The 22779-nt window shown below is 38.7% G+C and overlaps 1 protein-coding gene across 10 annotated transcripts in view; it reads right to left on the bottom strand.

Moving 5' to 3' along the window:
- Positions 1-3226: 3226 nt before the first annotated feature.
- Positions 3227-22779, bottom strand: part of PTPN13 (protein tyrosine phosphatase non-receptor type 13) — a 207050-nt gene continuing 187497 nt past the window's right edge. For all 10 annotated transcript variants that reach the window (XM_044224592.1, XM_044224594.1, XM_044224593.1 and 7 more), the window contains 8 exons: positions 21087-21142; positions 17973-18079; positions 15937-16085; positions 14162-14252; positions 10815-11152; positions 8790-9005; positions 6302-6364; positions 3227-3915 (listed from right to left, as the gene is read on the bottom strand). In XM_044224592.1, coding sequence (XP_044080527.1) covers positions 3820-3915; positions 6302-6364; positions 8790-9005; positions 10815-11152; positions 14162-14252; positions 15937-16085; positions 17973-18079; positions 21087-21142 — 1116 coding nt within the window. In that variant the 3' untranslated portion in view covers positions 3227-3819. The remainder of the gene's footprint in view (positions 3916-6301; positions 6365-8789; positions 9006-10814; positions 11153-14161; positions 14253-15936; positions 16086-17972; positions 18080-21086; positions 21143-22779) is intronic.

Here is a 22779-nt window from a genome sequence, read left to right on the forward strand (position 1 = left end):
AAATATGTAGTCTTTGTGAAGCTGAAGACTACTTTCAAATACTTCCTGTCTGTGAATTTTCAAGTTATAAATTCAGATATTTTTGAGGTTAGGAGGATCTTAAACAACTGAACAGTGTTAGCTACTAAGGAATGATGGAAACCGGCAGAAGTGGAAAAGCAAATGCTGCTTGCTGCTACCCTATATCTACTGTTCCTTTTGCCCTTATTAACAGAACCAAGATTTTGTTCAGGACAGCAATGACTGGCTAAAAATAGCTTTCTTGAAGTTATAGATGGTTATGTGACACAGTTCTTGTTATTAAGACAGAAGTGGGGAAGTCTGCTTGTGATTTCGGGAAAATTTTGCTATCTTGCCCCAGGCATGACTGACCCTTTCTCCTTGTCAATCCTATTTCCTTCCTGGAATGTGGATGTAATAGCCGGAGCTGAGGCAGCCATTTTCAGGCAATGAAGGCAAGGATAGGATAATCATGTATCTGTTGACATTCTTGAACTGTAGAACCAACCCCAGCAACTAACTGCTTTTGAATTTGTTTTCTTAGGGAAAGAAATCTCTGATTTGTAGAAGCCTGTTCGATTAGTTTTTGGCAACTTGCAGTCAAATGCAATTCCAAATTAATATATTACTATTTGCATTGGCTTTAAAATATTATGCAGATTAATGCGTAATTTATTAACAATTATCTCCGCCATAACAAAGTACCTTGAATATTTCTGAATTATGTAAAATGGGAACACATTCTCTCAGTGTCAAGGTATAACTTTTAACTTCTTGGATTTATCAGATTGCATTTAGATAACTAGTCATTTTAAAAGCAAGAGATCTAGTAGGCTAACTGGAACCACATATAGGAACACCTGATTTTTACGTAACAGCCATTTTTCTCCTTTAACAATGGTAATTCAGAAATTTTTTTTAATGGCACTTACTGAAGTTTTGATTTGGGGACAAATGATGTTTCTAATCCTGCAATGCTTAGGAAACCATTCTTTTAGGGTGCCTGGGTGGCTCAGTTGGCTGGGTGTCTGCCTTCAGCTCAGGTCATGGTCCTGGGATGTCCCACCTCGGGCTCTGCTTAGTGGGGAACCTACTTCTCCCTCTCACTCTGACTCTCCTCCCTGCTTCTGCTTTCTCTGTCTCAAAGAAATAAAATCTTAATAAAAGATACCATTCATTTATAACATACAATTTCAGTTTTAGAAATAGATTCCATCACAATTTATCCTTCCCCTTCTGTAGCACAGAGTTGTCACGGGCAAAGAGCTCGGCCAACTCGTTTCCCAGCTTCCTTGCACTCGGGGCACCATTTGGGCAGTTCTTGTTGATGAAATGGGTGGCAATGATGTGCTTTGCTTCTACGCCTGCCCAGCTCATAAAATCCCCCATGGGCGGTCCTCTATGCTCTTTCCGCTTTCTGGCTGGGGGAATGGAGACAATTCCCAGGATGACTTTGGAAGTTGTGTGTTGATTATAGAACCTCCATCAGCGTGGGTTCCTGGAAATTGGAGAGAGAGCTATCTTGCTGAGCTGTTCACCTGCCCAGAACCATTGGGCACATGAGAAATAAGCTTCTATTATGTTTGAGCTGTTATATCTCCTGGTGTATATTTTATAGTACTTAGCTATCTAATGTGTGTTAAGAGCCACACGGTATTTATCCATTCATCTGATACCTAAGTGCCCCTTCGTGCCACTTGGCTCAGTGGCCTTACCATGCAAGTGCCATGCACTTTCTAACCAGAGTGGCCCTAGCCAATGTCTCATCCCATTCCATGGTAGTGGCGCCAGGTCCCAGATGAGGGCAGTAACATGTTTGCTATAATGAAGTTTCCATTCAGGGGTCATAAACTGAAACCACATTTTCTTGCCACAGTTTCCATTTCCTAGCTACATTCTTTCCAGAAAAAGGATCCTCCTTCAGCTTTCCCCTCTCCCCTCTCTGTTGTTGACTGCAGATGATAGCTAATCACCTCCAGCTGTACTGGCTCCCAGGGCCCTGCTGGCCTGGTTTCCTGTGCTTATGAGAGGAAAACAAGGACTCAGGATTCCATTGGGCTCAGAACATTAGTTTCCAAATATCTTTTAAAGCAGCAGAGCCCTTTTTTCAAATGAAATGTTCAGCTACAATGCAATCTATAAAAGCTGTTCTGACTGAAGTAGGAACGGTGGTGGTGATTCTCTTGACAGATTTGGAGCTACTTTGGACCAGGTGGGGAGTCAAACGTATGATGGTGGGGTTCTGTGCATTTACTGCTGTCCTCTCCCTCAAACAGCCTCTGATACTCAGGGTTGGAGTCCTGCAAATCGTTGCACTTGGGTAAGATCAGAAATTCAAGTTTACGAGTTCTAACGTGTTAGTCCCATGAGGACAAATCAAGCAGTCTCCCGGGTTTCGCAGGAGCATCACTTGTGGCTGAGTGGAAAACTGCTGGCAGAATTAGGACTGAGGGAAAGGCGGTCAGTGCTGGGAATCAGAAGCGGCTCTTTGAGGCAGATCGCTTTCCCTTAAGGCAGAACCAAGTATAACTTCCCAGGAAATGTGATATTGTTTTCTTTTGATTACCCCTTGTCAGCTTAGATATTCTGAGTTTTACTTCAATTAGAACTTGAAAGTACTCTGATTTATGCATCAGGCACGGTAAGCTGGAAGGCAGGGAGGCAGAAGGCAGGGAGACTGAATGTCTTCGCTACTGTTGGTCAGTACAGGACCCACACGTCACACCCTGAAGACTTACCAGGGTTACCAACAACACTCTTGGTCCCTGTGGCTGCCATGACTGGGACCAAGTGGGGAGATGGGAAATTGGGGTTCAAAAGTTCTTGCTTCCCCTGAGGCCTGTGTGTTAAGAAGTAACACACTGAAGGGAGATGGTGGGGTGATGGGGTAACTGGGTGATGGGCATTAAGGAGGGCACTTGATGGAATGAGCACTGGGTATCAGATGCAACTGATGAATCATTAAGTTCTACCCCTGGAACTAATAATACAGTATATATTAACCAAATTGAATTTAAATTAACACACACACACACACGCACACTGAAGGAACATCTGGGTGGTTTAGTCGGTTAAGCGTCTGACTCTTGAGTCTCACCTCAGGTCTTGATCTCAGTTTGTGAGTTCAAGCCTGGAGTTGGCTCCACACTGAGGGCAGAGCCTACTTAAAAAAAGAAGAAGAAAGAACACATTGCTGAAAATGTTTGCATATGCTTTGGCTTGTTCATATTTTTAAGATGTATTTTTATTTACAAAGTGAGATGATGCATAACAAATATAATGCAGTTACAAATGTATCTGATAACTCCATTTTCATGAAAAAGTATATAAATATATTACAGGAAATTCTATATAGTAAACATTAGAAACTGATACAGTAAACCTTTGCTACCTTTTTTCTATGCCAATATTACTGTCACTTAAAGCTTAAATACTGGTTTCAAGTATCCCCTATAAAATAACTCTATTAAAATGCTGGGAAGAAATTTTGCTATAAACAAGATTGGTGGATTACAAATAGACTCGGCGTGTCCTTGCAACCTCAGCTATAATCAAAAGCTGCCTTGATCACCCCTAAGATCTGCACTGTTCGGTTAGTGTCAAAAATTTTTAAATTATCACAGGCTAAAGTAGCTGTAAAAATACAGCATTTCAATATTATTTATTGTTGTGAAGAATGCCCCTCTAAGGTAGAGGAGAATAAGCATAATGGTATTGTATGGACTTGCTGCCCTGTGATCTTTATTTTAAGCAGATAACAGGAACACCTGTTGGAGATTGGGAGCGAGATGAAGCATCCAGAAGGCTGTTCTTTTCATGTTATTTCAGAAGCTGTGGCTGTTCTTTTTGCTCTTCTTCAGCTTGAAGACGTGTCAGCACATAAAGGATGACTTGATAGCAGAAAATATATTGATCCTATGGCAAGAGAAAAAAAGAAAGAGAAGACTCTAGATGTATAATATGAAATTATATATATATATATAAAAAGAGTAATTTTGAAAATATGGAAAATTTTGTGATAATGTTTAATATAAGAAGCAGGATATAGAACTGTGCAGTGTCATCAAAATGATAAGAAACTGAACCAGACTGACAAAATGAGGAGGGGCAAAGCCTTGGAGGTTAGTGAGTAGGCAGGTGGAAATACCCCAGAGTCCTAACTGAAATTGTCTGTGGTAGGACACATTTATTTCTGTGCTTTGGTAATATTTATAATTTGCTCTTATAATGGAAAAATAAAGTCCCTACAAAATTTCCTCTAGATTTATTGAACTCATCTTGATGTTCTGAAATGTCAAAAAATTAATACCCAAGAAGCGACACAAAATAATGCTCTTTAAATATTTGGAAAGAAAGAATATGAAAATCAAAGTTTTTGGGAAATCAACTCTTTTTTGTTGAAATTACTCTCTGTTAAGTTGACGGTGCAGGGATCTGAGTTTTTTTTAATATACTTTGGAAGGAATTAATGAGTCTGAGGGTGGACAGAAAAAATTCACAATATACTAAATGGAAAGCAACAAAACACTAACGACAGTTGAATCTCATTTAAAATGGTTGGGTGTATGTGAGCATTCATGCCTGTTACACATGTGCTCGGTCTAAAGAATGTAAGAATGTTGTTTAAAACATGCGCAGTTTCTGAGAAATAGGAATATAGGTAACCCTTTTATTTCCTTGGTGCTCCTCTGTACTTTAACTTTTACTACATTTGCACACGATCATCCTTGACTTTCTCTCAGGCCACCAACAATCCATTAGCAAACCTACTTCACACCATGGCCTCTTCTCCCTATATCCACACACTCCAGGCTGGGCCCACTGCTTGCCGCCAAACTGACACCCCTGCTTCTAACCCTGCGTCCTTCCCCCACGTCGGTTTTATTCTAACACAGTGGCCAGAGAGGACCTTTAAAATGGAAGTCGGGTCATGTCAGTCCACACTGATAATGCTGCGCTGTCTCCATTTCCCTCAGAGGAGAGCCCAGGCCCTGGCCCTGTCACTCCCCTTTTCACCTCAGCCACCCCAACCATGGCCATTCTCGAGCACACCAGGCCTGCTCCTGCCTCAGAGCAGATGGCTTTTTCTGCCTGAAATACTGTTACTCTTGGATAGCCTCACGTGCCCACTGTACCTCCTTCAAGTCTTTGCTTCAGTGTTACTTCCTTGGGGCTGCTACTCTATTTAAAATACCTCCCCCAGTCTGCCATGCCTCAACCTCTTTGCCTTGCTCTATTTTTTTTTTCTTTTATCTTCTAAAGCACTTACCACTTTCAAAGATCCTATATAACTTACTTAGTTAATGTGTTTAATATCTGCCTTCCTCATCACCACCTCATGAGGGGGTCTTTGTTCCAAACACGGATGTGCTCCAAGCGCCTACAAAAGTGCCTGGTCCACCGCAGGCCCTCAGTGAATAAGTACTTGTTGAATGAGTCAGTTTCCTGGGTCTAAGGAACTGCTTATACAGATCAGTATGCTTTCTTAACCTAAAAAAGTATGCAACTCAGCTTAATATTTAGGAGGTTTAACTTGAATTAAAAAGATATCTGAAGGCTAATGAAGCAAATTTTAATTTTAAAGATGGTAAACTTCTATATTCTTTAAGAGATAGAGAAATGTGAATTTATGAGATATGAAAATAGCTTCCATATCCCTCCTCACACTACAAACAGTAAGGATAGTTGAACCACTGAGAGCAGACAGATACTCTACAAAATGTAGTTCCTGTGAAAGACATGTCTGTAGGTCAGCCTGTGATATAACCCATGGTTTGATTTCAGGTAAGAGAAATGTTATCAAAACACAGGATACACAAACCTACCCATTCACTCTGCCCCAAGAGTGTCTTCTCTAAGCTAAGCAACTCTATCCTGCCTTCTGGACTTCTTGTCAATGCTGCCGAAACCATTCCCTCTCAGGGAATTTCTGTGGCAAGAATGTTACCTTCTTTAAAGTTGGAAATGGGGAAAGAATGCTACTAAATTATATGCTATTTTATACCAACCCAAACTACTCCCTCCCAACACGCTGCCCCATTCTCTACATATTGTTAAGTGCAAATACTGCATTTTCTCATTTCCTGCATTTAAATTAAAGGCAACATTTAATGAGGTATCTTTGAAGTATTTTAATTTTTTTCAGAATTAGTCCTCATGCTTAAAAAAAAAAAGTCCCTTATTACCATAAATCTATGGTTTTATGTTATAATGCGGGGACCATTTAAGAAGAGAACCAGAACTTTGAAAACTACAGAATCTTCACGAAAATCCTCATTAGAAGACACCAACCAAGACTCACCTCTGTCTGAACCATTCCATGTCTTTGCAGCCTCATGCAGCGCACTAAGTCAGAGATGTCAAACTGCCAAAGAAAACAGGGTCTGTGTGTTAGATAAAAAGGGTTACTGAATTTGAACCCCAAAGATTCCATATCTCCTCCTTCTCCTCCTCCTTTTAGCAGTGTTGGGAAACTGCTCTGGACAAAAGTCAGTGAACTGACTCTGCCAACATTTGATAATTTTATTTATGATCTGTGTTAAGAATTAGGGGAGGTTATTCTACTTGAAAATCCCCAACAAAAAAATCCCCAAAAGAAATTCTCTCCCCTCTGGAATTTGACTAATTTCTCTCTCTCTTTTTTTTTAAAATTTTAAAAAGATTTTATTTATTTGTCAGAGAGAGAAAGATAGAGACCACACAGGCAGGGGGAGCAGCAGGCAGAGGGAGAGGTAGGCTCCCCACTGAGCAAGGAGCCTGATGTGGGACTTGATCCCAGGCCCTTGTCATCATGACCTGAGTCAAAGGCAGATGCTTAACCTGACTAAGGTTAGCCTGACTGAGCCACCCAGGCATCCCAGGAATTTGACTGTTTTCTAATATCAACATTTAAAAAAAAATAAATAAATAAACTATTTTTCTTACAGTTTGCTTTTCAGATTAAAATTCCTGATCTTTTTATTTTCACTGATACTGGCACTTTGAAACAAGGGGGAAATAGACTTTGTTTCGTTCTACTTAAATTATTGGTAGACACAATAGTGTGTATAGAGCAAGACAAATGCTTTTAGTGAAAATTCTTTAAGAGACCATGATTTTATGGTAAGATATTCTAACATTTTTTTTTTTTAAAGATTTTATTTATTTATCAGAGAGAGAGGGAGAGCAAGCGAGCACAGGCAGACAGAGTGGCAGGCAGAGGCAGAGGGAGAGGCAGGCTCCCCGCCGAGCAAGGAGCCCGATGTGGGACTCGATCCCAGGACGCTGGGATCATGACCTGAGCCGAAGGCAGCTGCTTAACCAACTGAGCCACCCAGGCGTCCCAAGATATTCTAACATTTTAAGTAAGGTTTATACTAATTTAGATTTTAAATAAGATTATACTCATTAATTTTGTTTACTTAGTAATATTTTTAAAAGTGGGAATAATTTAGAGACTAGCATCAGTTTGTAGAACAAAGTATACATTTCCCACTCATAGGTAAACAATAACAAAAATATGTCTTTTTATTTCATAAATATACTTTCTTTTATGCTTCTCTCTCTACATCTATTCCTAAAGATTTTTATTTATTCACTTGAGAGAGACTGAGCGCAAGAGCACACAAGTAAGGGGAAGGGCAGAGGGACAAGCAGGCTCGCTGCTGAGCAAGGAGCATACATCAGGGCCAGATACTAAGACCATGAGATCATGACCTGAGCCATAGTCAGACACTTAACTGACCGAACCACCCAGGTGCCCCCCCCCCCATTTTTAAAGTAAGCTCTGCACCCAATGTTAGGCTTGCACTCTGCACCCCAGGTGAGGCTTGCACTCAGGACCCCAAGGTCAAGAGCTGCATGTTCTACAGACTGAACTATCCAGGCACCCCAGTGCTTCAATATTTCTCTCCTTAAGTGTGACAGTGAAACTGACTTTACTGTATAGAAACCTATAGACTATAAAGAATAAATCTAATACTGCTAAGAAATTTTAAGCACATAGTTAATACCAGTAGAACAAATATAAAATTGAAATATTGCTTCTTCTTGATTATGGTCTGAGTAGTTTTGAACATTAACTAAAATAAAATTTTTTTTTAAAAGATTTAATTTGGGGTGCTTGGGTGGCTCAGATGGTTGAGTGTCTTTTTGACTCAGGTTGTGATCCCAGGGTCCTGGGATTGAGCCCCCAGTTGGGCCCCCTGCTCAGTGGGGAGTCTGCTTCTCCTTCTCCCTATGCCTGCTGCTCCCCTTGCTTGTGCTCTCTTTCTTTCTGTCAGATAAATAAATAAAATCTTAAAAAAAAAAAAGAGTAGATTGTCCTTTAAAAAAAGATTTAATGTATTTATTTGAGAGAAAGAGAGAGAGAGAGATCATGTGCATGAGTTGGGGGAAGGGGCAGAGGGAGAGGGAGAAGCAGACTCCTCACTGAACTGGGAGCCCTATATAGGGCTCAATCCCAGGACCCCAAGATCATGACCTGAGCCAAAGGCAGACACTGAACCAACTGAGCCACCCAGGTACCCCTAAAATACAATTTGATATAGTAAGGAAATTAAGGCATTCATAAAAGCTACTAAATAGGGGTGTCTGGCTGCCTCAGTTGGAACATATGACTCTTGATCTTGGGGTTGTGAGATTGAGCCCCACATCAGGTATAGAGATTACTTACAAAAAATCTTAAGATTTTACTTAAGTAACCCCCCAAAACCCCGGCTAAATAAAAAAAATTCCAAGATCATAACACAGTATTAGATTCCACTGTTAATTCTGGTTGACTGCTAGTTCAGCCTGTATGTTGTACTCACTTCCAGATCTTGACTGATTAATCCTAAGACCACATCTATGCATATCAGGGTCCCTGAACGTCCGATGCCAGCGCTGCAGTGTGTGATGATTGGTCCGGATCTATGAATGTGTCTCATGTAAGAGATAAAAGTGAGCAAGTCGTCTGGCTGAGAAGGTGTATCGTGGTCTGGCCAGGCAGTGAAATTCAGATGAGAAATATGTCGTATCTCTCCTGTCTGAAATTGTACAATACAAGAAATAGATAAATACTGTATCGTTCACACATATGTTTTAGTTCTTCATAATATACGGTCCTTTCAAACTTTGGCTTGCCCATTGGATCAAATCAAAGGACAGATGCAAGAGATAAGAAGACTCGGCCTTTTGGCTAAGATCAAGTGAGACAAGAAGACTCGGCTCCACCACACAGGGAGGGTCTTTATCAAGGAGATTGCTAACTCCACATTTTAAAGACTGGTAACAATTTCTTTTGAAACCCTAAAAGGAGATTACATTGATATGAATAACAACCTTTCTAGATGACTCCACCTCAGAGGTACTCTAGGTAAAAGCCACCGTCAGTGCAACGGCTTACAAGCCCTTGATCCAGCTCCTTCTCAGACCTGACCTGTTCCTGGTAGTCGCTTTGCTCCACCACAGGGACCTCTCTGTAGTTCTTTGAAAACACGAGGTACAGTTCAAGTCGGGGCCTTTGCACTTGCTGTTTCTGACTGAAATCCCTCCCTGCCCCCTCATCCCTTGGCTCAATCAACTCCTTTAGAGCTTTTTCCACAGCATCATCAACACTAGTGTCTCCTCATTAAAAAGTGAACTCCATGAGGTCAGGGATTTCTTTTTGTCTGTATGGCTAACTGCTGAATCCCTAGATTCCATAACAGGGTCCAGGCTGTACAAACCTTCTATTAATTAAACAAATCATTTAAGGAATACTGAATGACTGCATTAGCATAGGTAATGGGTAGGCTGGTGGGAATGAATAAGAAGGTATAATCTTTAATTATTTATAAAATCACATCAAAAAACCATGAAGGAAATCATTAGGCTATGTTTACATGTGACCAATAGAATCAAGTCCAAGTCCAAAAGGAAACCCATTAGGGTTGAGCATCAAACAACATGGGTTTGAATTGTACAGGTCCATTTACATGCGTTTTTTTTTTTTTTAATAGTACAGTACTGTAAATATTTTCTCTTTCTTATGATTTCCTTGACATTTTTTTTCTCTAGCTTAGTTTGTTGTAAGACTCAGTCTATAATACATATAGTATATAAAATATGTGTTAAAGGACCATTTATATTACCAGTAAGACTTTAGGTCAACAGTAGGCTGTTAGTAGTTAAGTTTATGGAGAGTCCAAAGTTATATGTGGATTTTGGACTCCATGGGAGTCAGCACTCCTAACTCCCGTTTTGTTCAAGGGTCAACCATACTTATACTTAAGCTACTGGGAGGAGGGTGAAATTGAGGGAGTGCGGAGGTGAGGAAAAGTATCGGTTTTACTTAAGGTATATCCACTTATCTAATTCAAGCTAAATTGATTCAGTGGTAAAGTGGCCATAGAAGAAATTACCCAAATGACAAACATTTATGTTACAATTGTCCATGCATTACCAAATATGTTGTGCTTATGGGGGAATATTTGCTACTCAGAGATTTTTTAATTGATTGTTTTATTCATTCTTCTTAGAGGTTTCACCTTAAAAAACAAAAACAAAACCACATTTCTAGCACATAGCTTCTGAGCCATTCTGTTCTATCACTAAGCAAAGGATGTGGATGGTCACCTTAAAGGCGTGTATTCTCATTTCATCCTAATACAGTATGCATTGGAGGAAACTGGCAGTAAGAAGGTCACATTTAAGTGTTTGTTAGATAAAAAATAATGGGTGACATTAGTTCCACTGAAATGAGAAACCCCAAGTTGCTGGCTTTCATTTAGAAATATACTGATGTGGAAAGTGTCCAGGCCTGCATTCCAACTAGGAGATAAGCCTTAGGAGACGGAAAGATTTAACTCACTTACCTGAATCTCTTCTAGGGCCATTGCTCGTACTACAAAGCCCTTCAGCTGCTGCATTCTCACGAGAGCCAGCCGAAGCCTGTCATTGACCATTGTTGTTTGGCCTAGGATGTTAGGCCAGTAGCGCTGGCATTTTATTTTTTCCCCTTCTACTTCTTGGGTCATCATGGCTATCACTGTGGATTTTTGTTCCCAAATCATCTGCCAGAAATCTCCAACAGTTGTAGGGAGAGGTCCTTGACAGGCAATGTAAACGAACTCTTCTTTTCCCACGGGTATCTTAATGAAGCTGGCGTTGATATAGCCGCCTTCATCTCCAAGAGGAACTCTTGTGGCATCATCTGTGAATTTCCCACCACAAAACAGAGCCGTCTATATCATGCCTTTTTAAACAAGAACCTCATAAACAGCACGAGTCAAAAATTACGAGAAATTCCTCAGAACCATAAATGAAATCATACTTTTTAATGAGGCATATTTTCAAATTACAGTCGAATCATTTTATGTTTACTGATTTTGCTCTTGTTACAAGTATATCTAAGATGTCAACTCAGTGAGTTTCTGACAATTTGATATTATTTATACAGATTTGGTTAATTAAAATTAATAAATCAATTAATACATTTAGAACTTCTTAATAAGTTCCTAGAGAAACAAATGTACTTTGCTACTTCTTATCCATCCTTATTTTTTTTAAAGATTTTTTTAAAGATTTATTTGACAGAAATCACAAGTAGACAGAGAGGCAGGCGGGGGGGGGGAAGCAGGCTCCCTGCTGAGCAGAGAGCCCCATGCGGGGCTCAATCCCAGGACCCTGAGATCATGACTTGAGCTGAAGACAGAAGTTTAACCCACTGAGCCACCCAGGCACCCCTTATCCATCCTTATTTTTAATGACGATAATGATGAATTTAATGAATGACAATGCCAGAAGATTATTTCATAAAATAAAAATTAGTATTATAATCAAATGATCAAAGTACATCTTACAAATATAATTGGCATAATTACCTCTTGCTAATTTAATTAAATTATATACTTTTAAATCAGCAGCCAAAATATTAACCCAATAAGTAAAAAGGTAACTCACTTTATTTTCCAGGCATACAGGCCCCTGTCTTTGTCTGGTTGTAATTTCATAGTTAAAATATAAATTTTCAAACCAGTGAAAACTATATGTAAGCCACCTTGTCCAAGAGAATTAATCAGTATGTACTGTATGTACATCAAAAGTCATTTCTATTTAAAATATTTATAAATTTAACTGGTAATTTCTATGATTATCAAATTATGACTTCAGTAGTGTTTCAAAATCCCCCATCAATTGCCCTTCAATTACTTGACTTCTACCTCTTAGTCCCCACTCAGTAGTTTTAGATTTATGGCTTAGCTCATTTGACTTTGAGAGGCTAGTCTGGCCATTTTGGGTGGGGTGGTGCTGAAATAATTCCTACCTACTTTATGCTGAACCATTATTGATTTCATTTTAAAATGCTAAGATTCAGTTTTCACAGGAAGTTTTCCAAAATAAATTTTGTGTCTTGCAACTTGGTTGAAAAAATTCAATTGTATTGTTATTTATTACATGATTTGCCACTATTCTATTTTAGATTTTTGAATTTATGACTTCCTGGCAAAGACAGGATTGTTGTATCATACACAGTGGAACCCAGTGTGCTGATATATATAAATATGGCTGATGATTATTGTAAGAAGTTGCTTAAAAAAAAAAGTTGCTAGGGGCGCCTGGGTGGCTCAGTGGGTTAAGCCGCTGCCTTCGGCTCAGGTCATGATCTCAGGGTCCTGGGATCGAGTCCTGCATCGGGCTCTCTGCTCAGCAGGGAGCCTGCTTCCTCCTCCTCTCTCTCTGCCTGCCTCTCCATCTACTTGTGATTTCTCTCTGTCAAATAAATAAATGAAATCTTAAAAAAAAAAAAAGTTGCTAGACATTAATATTTTGGCTATATCTCTATATATTAAAAAAAATCACTTGTTGATTGGTGAAATCAGTAAAATGTGGTAAAAAAAAAATTCGCTTTTTCCTCCTAGTATCTGAACAATTCAAACCCTAATGCAACTTGGTAGTATCATTGTTGGTACCATTGCAGCCACATGCATGTATAATGTATCATAGAAATTTCTCTGAAGTTAGAATGAGTGGAATAAATAGATGTTGGTGTGACACATGAACTAAGAAACTGCTCAAGCTGAAGTGAATTCATGAATGACAATTTTTAAAAAAAATTTTAAATTTATTTTTTTTAAAGAAGGCTCCACACCCAGTGTAGGGCTTGAACTTAGGACCCTGAGATCAAGAGTCATATAGTCTAGCAACCAAGCCAACTAGATGTCCCTTCCTGTAGAAGCTGATTCATATTTAAAAAAAATATATATTTTGTTTATTTATTTGTCAGAGAGACAGAAAGAGAGCACACGCAGGGGGAGCAGCAGGCAGAGGGAGAAGCAGACTCCCCACTGAGCCAGGAGCCTGATGTGAAACTCTATCCCAGGACCCCAGGATCATGACCTGAGCAGAAAGCAGATGCTTGACTGACTGAGCCACCCAGGTGCCCCAATTCATATTAAAAAAAAAAAAAAAGAAAAAAAAAAAGAAAAAAAGATTTTATTTATTTATTTGACAGAGAGAGAGAGAGAGAGAGAGAGAGAGAGAGATCACAAGTAGGCAGAGAGGCAGGCAGAGAAAGAGGGGGAAGCAGGCTCCCTGCTTCCTGAGATCACGACCTGAGCTTGAGCTGAAGCAGAGGCTTAACCTACTGAGCCACCCAAATGCCCCCCAATTCATAGTTTTAAGAAGACGTTAAAATTACTGATTGGGGGTGCCTGGGTGTCTTAGTCAGTTAAGAATTGGATTCTTGATTTTGGTTCAGGTCATGATCTCAGAGTCATGAGGTGGAGCTCAAGCTCTGCACTTAGCGGGGAGTCTGCTTGAGATTCTCTCCCTCTCCCTCTCCCTCTCCTTCGGTCCCTTCCCTCTCCTCACACATGTGCATGCTCTCTTTCTCTCTCAAATAAATAAATAAATAAATATTTAAAAATAATAAAACTACTGATTTGGCATCACTGATTAATTTCTAATACTATGCTGCAAAATCCATGAGAGTCTGAATAAGTAGTTTAGATTCTTCTGATTGATTTTTCAGAATATATAGTTTAAAAAGGTATTTACATTGTATACCTAAATGTATTTGTTACTGATATAAACACCTAAATATGTGTTTGTGTGTGTGTGTGCACACTTGTGTTAGAGATAGGGTAAACAGGCACAAAAGTTTTAAATCAGTTCAAATTATATTAGACACATATTTGATTTGAAGCCAAATTAAACTTACAGGGAAGTATATTTTTATATCGATTCTTTCTTCTGTTTTCCTTAGTTTGTCCAATCAGACACTGATCCAAAGGTTTTAATTCCTGGAGATTCTGCAAGAAAAAATGGAAATAAAGCTAAATTTGTTGAGATAAGCAGTAATTCAGTAACAATTGCAAAAGCTTTAAATATGCAGGGTGTAAAATTGGCTACTGATCAGGGCAGACTTTGAATGTTAAGAAATAGGTATGTTCTGTTAAGATAAGCGAGTCTAAAATCCCAAAACTAATCTGATATACCAGTTGTTGAAATATATTGTTGTAAATATCTTTAACATGTTGTCAACTAAATTTGTGAGGCTGCAATTTGTACCTTAATTTTAAATTTCAGTTTAAAGAGATCTATAATTATATTTTAGGAAAAAAAATATAAAAGCAACTTTGGCTTAAAGTAATGAGCTGGAGCAGAATTTCTTGACAATATTGTCTATGGGATCATAGAATATCCCATGTGGTAGAGTTGTGGTTAGATAGTCCTAGGTTTTAATTTTAATTTTAATTTTTTATTTTTTTAAATTTAAAAGAAAAAGATTTTATTTACTTATTTGACAGAGAGAGAGATCACAAGTAGGAGAGAGGCAGGCAGAGAGAGGGAAGCAGGCTCCCCACTGAGCAGAGAGCCTGACGCGGGGCTCGATCCCAGGACCCTGGGATCATGACCTGAGTTGAAGGCAAGAGGCTTTAACCCACTGAGCCACCCAGGTGCCCTGGTAGTCCTAGGTTTTAAAAGCCAACTTTCACTTTTCATTCACTCATTAATCCACCCATTTATCTCTTCATCCATCCATCCACGCAAATATATATTGAAAATGCCTACTAGATGCAGGACACTGTAATAAGTGCTAGGAATACAGTGGTGAGAAAGGAGATATGATTCTGGTTCTCCTTGAGCTTACAGACTACTGGGAGAAAGAATCAGTAAAGAAGTAAACAAATGCTGCGATAAATGCTTTGAAGAAATTAACAAGTCGTAGGTTAGAAAAAAAATACAGATCTACTTTATAGAGTGTTGTGATGGCAGGTCTTTGGAATGGTGACATTTAAACTTAAGCCTTAAAAAACAAATTGCTGTAAAATGGAGAGGAAGTATTGTGAACTTGTTTCCAAATATATTAATGTGATATACCTTATTTTGAATATTAAATACAAAGCATCTATCACATTCCAGAAGCTCTCAAAAGAAGTTAGCTCCTTTCACTTTAGTGGTTATGAAAAGCTCAGGAAGTGGGCAAAGTAAGCGTATGGTTTGAGGGAGATGAACAAGGTCAACCTCAAAACCACAGTCGTGCTACGTTCCTCTTTGGCCTGGTGGTAAATAAGGACATTGCAAGCAAGACCACACGAGGAAGGGCTCTGAACCACTGCACTGAACATAGTTCTGGAGCTATATTAAACTAGAAACTATTACTAGTAAACCAAATCAACAGTATTCTAAATATAAAGTTTAGTATATAGTTGGAACTGACCCTTGACACCTGACTTAAAAAAATGTCTATCTCTACTCTGAGGCAGGAAAGTTAATCTTTGGAGAGATTTATTAAGCTCCAAAGTGGTTAAAGAGATCTCTTTAAAACAATGCAACTAGGATCCTAATTGTGAGAATTAATTTTCTGCTGGATAGAACAAGATGGTGCTCTTAGTTGGAGGTAAAGTTGCAAAGTAATGGACATTTAAAAAATTTCTCCTAATTTTGCATAAAACTTTGTTTGGGAAAGAAACATTGGCAGAAGCCACTTACCTCCAGCTCCTTAGAAGGAATTCCTTGATCTAACAAACCTCTCAATGTTCGAATGACTGATTTCAACTTGGTACCAGTGTATTTACCAGAGGGGAGCACTTTGACGATGGGGAGTGCCCCAAGCTCCTCATTTGTCAGAAAGGGATGATCTAAGAAGACAATAGTTGATTTAAAAATATATATATTTTATTTATTTATTTATATATAGAGAAAGCACAAGGATGGGGGGTTGGGGCAGTGGGAGAGGGAGAAGCAAACTCCCAGCTGAGCAGGGAGTCCAACGTGGGGCTTTATCCCAGGACCCTGAGATCATGACCCGAACTGAAGACAGACACTTAACTGACAGAGTCATCCAGGTGCACAGCAGTTGTTTAAAAAACAAAAAACAAAAAACCCCTCAAAGTGACTTAGCTAATAAGGGAACTGATTTGAGCCTATTCTCACCTCATCTGCTTTTACAAAAGCAAGAGACTTCAGAATTAATAAGGCAGGAGAACAGGCAGGCAGATACCTACAATTAACACAATAAAATCTTGGCCATATAGCAAGGCCCTTGTACCCAACTTTTAAGGAAACACCTCACTGACTGCTCAGAAATTCTTAAGGCTCTTGGCTCTCATGTACTTAGAGTTTCTAGAAGAGTTTCAAAATATATCTAGTCCTGGTATTGCTTTGCACTTAAATTAGCTTCCAAGCACATTGGGGAAAAGATGAAGGGAGATGCTTCAGAAATTCCTTATAATGGGACATGCACTAGAAACACGGATGCCTTCTCTCTCTACCCTGGTTTGGTACTCAGTGCCTATATCCTGGGCATTTGAAAGCTTTCTCAATACAAATTAAAACTGGGGGGTCTCCAGGAGCTTATCAAATGAGTGATATCAATGTCTTGGGAGAAGTATGTATCTAATTTAGGACCTGCTCTACGGAAACTGCTTATACCAGAAGGCAACTATTATTCTGGAAAAAAGCAGGAGAGAGTTCTTGCTATAGTCTTGCAGCTACAAGTATAGCTTTCTGATGATGCAGCTACCAGTTAGGCAACCATAACACTGGCTCTGTGGGGTACACAGAGTTGTACAAGATACTTCAAGAAGCTGAACATCCGGTGGGGTGAAGGCCAGCTGTAAATACAGAGTACACTTACAAAAAATAACTCTAAACTTTTACAGAACAGAGTGTAAAGGCAACAGGAGCCCAAAAGCTGGAGATGAGCATGGGCTACAGGATTTGACAAGAGCACCAACACTGATACCAACAGTTTACCTAAATCGAAAAAGTGTTAGTTCAACTTTAATTTCCCTTAACAACTAAGACTTAATTAACAACTGTTAATTTCCTTTAACAACTAAGACTTCAGATTACAAACCATGTCTTTCATTGCATTAGTATAACATTGCCTTTATAAAAAAAGAGAAATGATACACTAGATAGAGCCTCATTTCTCTACTGCCTCAGTTATAAAATAAAAGAGGCAGTACTAGGACAGAGCAAATGACTCTTAGTTTTAAAATATGAGGTTGAGATGCATGGGTATTAATTTCCTATTTTTGAGTATTCTACCCATTTTATTATAAATAAAATGTGTTTCTCGACTATTGACCAGAATGGCAAAACTGTATGACTTTGTGTTTCTAATTATTTGCATGTTTGTGTGTTTTACTTTAAGCCACTGAGAGTTTTAGCCTACACCTGTGCAAATATCTAGTTATAAAACTGAATATTGATGTTTGTCTATGTGATTTTACCTTATGTATGGAACCAAATAATGAACACATACAGTGAAATAACACATCCATATATTCTGAAAACTAATTTTTGAACGCTTTTTTTGATCTATTTCTTTTTTAACTCTTTAAAAATTTTTTTATGAACATATAATGTATTATTAGCCCCAGGGGTACAGGTCTGTGAATCGCCAGGTTTACACACTTCACAGCACTCATCATAGCACATTCCCTCCCCAATGTCCATAACCCCACCCCCTTCTCCCAGTCCATTATTTTTGACGAGAAAATTGCTCAGAAAATTCTTGCCTTTATTGGAATCTTCATGGTTTGTTGTTTCTATTGGCAATTCATCACTTCCCCATGTTATCTCATCATCGTCATCAGGCTTCCTTTCTTGTGACTTTTGAATCAAGCTATGACAACAAAACACAGTGGTAATATTTTATTCAGTTTTGTCCCTGAAATAAATTTAAATATTACATCCTTGATCCCCTTGTTTCTGCTGCAATTTCATGATATTTAAAAATAAATCATCTGATTAAAAAAACCCAAGTCCACAATTCCTAAAATTCATTGGTCAGTGGAAATTAAACTTAAGTACAGAATTGTTTAATATAGTCTAAAATTAATCCTCAAACAAAACCTGTCTTGAACCTTAGACTGAAGGAGATAGAGAGTGGTTGGTTTCCGTCCTTCAGCGTGGATAACCATTACAATTGCGTGAGAATAGCTCATCTTTTTTTTTCTTTTTTTCTTTTTAAGTAGGCTCAATGCCCAGCGTGGACCCCAACATGGGGCTTGAACTCACTACCCTGAGATCAAGACCTGAGCTGAAATCAAGAGTTGGACACTTAACTGACTGAGCCACCCAGGCAACCCTCTCTTGTCTTTTTAATAGCTCCCTACTATTGTATTGCATGGTGGTATCTTAATTTATTTATAGAGGTCCCTATGGATGGACATCCATCTTTTGCTACAGTGGGGGGCTAGAAGGACACTTCTGTATCAAGGTACTCACTTAATGTAATAAAGCACAGTACACGTTCTCATTATTTAGGGGTACACAGTAGATGCCATCTCCCCAGTAAGGAGGACGGGTAGGCAAGAGAATCTAGGCAAATGAAATGTTTAGTGATGAGGTGAAAAAGGATAATGTAAAAGGCTGAACACATCTTTCCATTTTCTGATATTCAGGAGGAGCAAGGCAGTACATCTGTCTGATGGCAGTAGGACACACCACTAAAGCAAGACATGTAGAATTCTCTCCAGACGTCAATAACAGGGCGGCAATTATGCTGCTTTGATGGCGGATGTTTTCCTCTACTCCAGCTAATTGTGGGTTACAATTAACATTTAATTTGCAAGCTCTGCATCCATGAGGTTGCTTTTGTCACCAGTAAGTACATTTTATCTGTAAGGATATAGTTTGGAGATCCTTCCATCAGCCATTACCTTCTTTCTTATTCTTTTGATTAGCTGCTTTAGTATTTCATGGGTGCTTGTGTGAGTAGATCTTAATTTATTTTGTGTACATTAACTTTTTTTTTGAAGTATAAATGATTTTGCCATGAAATTTTTGTAGAAATGTCTTTGCACACATGTCCTAGTAGGAGCAATTCTTGAGAAGTCAGATTACTAGACTGAAGGTTAGGTACTACAGTTCTTTCAATCTATGACATCTATCCCTGCAAGATACACTGTTGTTTACATTAAGGAACAATATTGATGATTGTACATGATTTCAGAGATCGTAAAATTAAAAAGTATCTAAGAATTAGTAACCTGCAGATAAAATTTATGTTAAAAGTGTTTCCAATTGCCACCCAAATAAATTACATATACTTATCTACACTTCCTCTTTCCTCCCCTTCTCCTGCTTAACAGAGTAGAGCCTGTCTGTATTTTTACAATTATTGGCCGCTGGCCCAGATACTTGTTTAATCTTTTAAATGTATGTATATATGTATGTCTGTATGTATTTGTGATTTTATTTATTTATGACAGAGAGAGAAAGGGAGAGAGAGAGAGAGAGAGAGAGAGAGAACACAAGCAGCAGGAATGTGAGGAAGAAGCAGGCTTCCTGCTGAGCAGAGCGCCAATGCAGGGCTCCATCCCAGGACCCTGAGATCTTGACCTGAGCCGAAGGCAAGACGCTGAGCCATCCAGGCACCCCTAATCTTTCAAATTTAAACTGTATGCATTTCTACATTAATAATATGTACCCCCTTGCTTAATTTATTTAGTAAAAAATAAAGTACTGTCAATTTGCTTTTCTAGGAAAATGTAAGTAGCTCCCTTTGTTAGGTTATTATCTGATATGGAGCAAAACTCATTTATGTATAATCACTTTGTTGGCCAACTCATTTGTATAACTTTTTTTTTTTTTTAAGATTTTATTTATTTATTTGACAGAGAGAGATCTCAAGTAGGCATAGAGGCAGGCAGAGAGAGAGAGGGGGAAGCAGGCTCCCTGCTGAGCAGAGAGCCTGATGCAGGGCTTGATCCCAGGACCTTGAGCTCAAGATATGAGCCGAGGGCAGAGGCTTAACCCACCCCTTGTGTAACTTTTTTAAAATACTAAACAATGTATTGGGACAAATCTTCTTTTGTATTAGAAACTGTTGTCAACAATAGACAAAATTTTGGGATTTTAAAATGTTTCTTATCTTATTTGGCTTTATTTAAATCCTTTTAGAAGATAATCACTATCATCATTGTTGGCACATTCCCTTTTAGACCTTTCTTTCAGTTTTCCCATGGTCAAGGATAAACTTATTTTTTGGAGGAATGTTTTACTAAACACACTATCACATGTCAGTAGAACCTCCTTATAGCTGTATTTTAAGAATAATCCTAATATTCAAGCATAGGTCCATAATTTAGTCAAATATTCTCCTTTTATTGAAAAAGAATAAATTAATTTCAAAAGCAACATCTAAATGAAAATCTTCACGGCACTTTTCTTTCTTTCTTTCTTTCTTTCTTTCTTTCTTTCTTTCTTTCTTTCTTTGACAGACAGTGATCACAAGTAGGCAGAGAGGCAGGGAAGCAGACTCCCTGCTGAGCAGAAAGCCCCAATGCGATGTGGGGCTTGGTCCTGGGATCATGACCTGAGCCGAAGGCAGAGGCTTAACCCACTGAGCCACCAAGGTGCCCCCTTCATGGCACTTCTAAAAAGGAATGGAGGGGCGCCTGCGTGGCTCAGTGGGTTAAAGCCTCTGCCTTCAGCTCAGGTCATGATCCCAAGGTCCTGGGATGGAGCCCCACACTGGGCTCTCTGCTCAGCAGGGAGCTTGCTTCCTCCTCTCTCTGCCTGCCTCTCTGCCTACTTGTAATCTCTGTCTGTCAAATAAATAAATAAAATCTTAAAAAAAATAAAAAGGAATGGAATCCTTATACTTTAAAAGATTATTTTCTTACCTTTCACTTTTTACCTTTTCTTCACCATATTCTTCACAGCCGTTCATTTTGACAGACTAAAATACAGAGAAATAAAAGTCCCTTCAGCCCATTATTAAAAAAAAAAATCAATCTCAGAATGTTCAATTTTTCCCTGTTAATTATTTCCCATGTTTACTGTTATGTCCATCCTCCTGTAACAAAGATACGTATGATATTCAATTAAAGTCAAACTGTGGCTAAGGCATCTTCAGTGACCCAAGAGTTTTTGCTGGTTCCACCTGTTCACCTTCACACTCATCTTGGCTTTTCATTTCTTGTAAGGGTATTAACAGCATAGAGGTAAGAAAGCAAGATGAAAAGCTAAATTATGATTACTTAGATATGCATATTTGGTATATACTTTTACATGACTTCATTTTTTTTTTTTTAAAGAATTTATTTATTTGAGAGAGAAAGAATGAGTATTGGGGACAGAAAGAGGGAGAGAGAAAATAAAGAGAGAGAGACTCAGATTCCCTGCTGAGCAGGGAGCCCGATGCGGGGCTCGATCCCAGGACTCTGAGATCATGACCTGGACTGAAGGCAGACACTTAACCAGCTGAGCCACCCAGGCGCCCTCTACTACTTCAGTGTTAAAATCTGAAAATGGGCTCTTCAGAAATGTCTTAGTAATTTTCAATGTATTAAATTATTTTTCCCTTTTATTATTAAAGTGAGGAGTCTCTCCATGGAGAACATTGATCAATAGCTTGTATTGTAATGGAGTATGATGTCTTAGAGACCCAAATACTGCAGGAGCAGTTTGCTACAACTAGAAGAATATGTTAAATTTCATTATTACATGATTAATAAATCTTACATTTCAATCTTTAAAAACATTTTTTTTTAAAGATTCCATTTATTTATTTGACAGAGACAGACAAAGCGGGAGAGGGAACACAAGCAGGGGGAGTGGGAGAGGGAGAAGCAGGCTTCCTGCTAAGCAGGGAGCCTGACCTGGGGCTTGACCCAGGACTCTGGGATCAGGACCTGAGCTGAAGTCAGATGCCTAACAAGTGAGCCACCCAGGGGACCCCATTTCAATCTTTAGTAGGACAAGTTACCTTAACAATTATTTTAACAAATGCCTGTATGGTCCCTATTATTCCCTTGTTCTTTAAAACACCCTGTGAGGGGTGCCTGGGTGACTCAGTGGGTAGAGCCTCTGCCTTTAGCTCAAGTCATGATCTCAGGGTCCTGGGTTCGAGCCCCACATTGGGCTCTCTGCCTACTTGTGATCTCTCTCTCTCTCTGTCAAATAAATAAATAACATCTTTAAAAAGAAAGAAATAAAACATTCTGAATCCAATATAAACAATTATCAGGACATGTTTTTATTATAGTTTAAAAAAAATTACACTTACTTATTTACATGTGTACAATTTCCAAGTTGACTACTAGACCATACAAGCAAATTTAGGATGGAAACCCTGACATACCTTCTTACCTTGTTAGCCCAGCTTAATCAGAGTCAAACAAGTTCAGTAATAGCTAAATGAATAGTTTTGAAAGTTTACTTGATAATTTACACTATGTATATGACTGGCATTCATTCCTTCATTCATAAATAAGACTCAGACATGGTACTTAAGTATTTCATTAAAAAGTAGTCAAGTATAGAGTGACAAATTATAGTTGAGTGACAAATAACTGTGGATTATACTACACTATT

The sequence above is a fragment of the Neovison vison genome, chromosome 11 (assembly GCF_020171115.1).
Source record: "Neovison vison isolate M4711 chromosome 11, ASM_NN_V1, whole genome shotgun sequence".
Classification (NCBI taxonomy): domain Eukaryota; kingdom Metazoa; phylum Chordata; class Mammalia; order Carnivora; family Mustelidae; genus Neogale; species Neogale vison.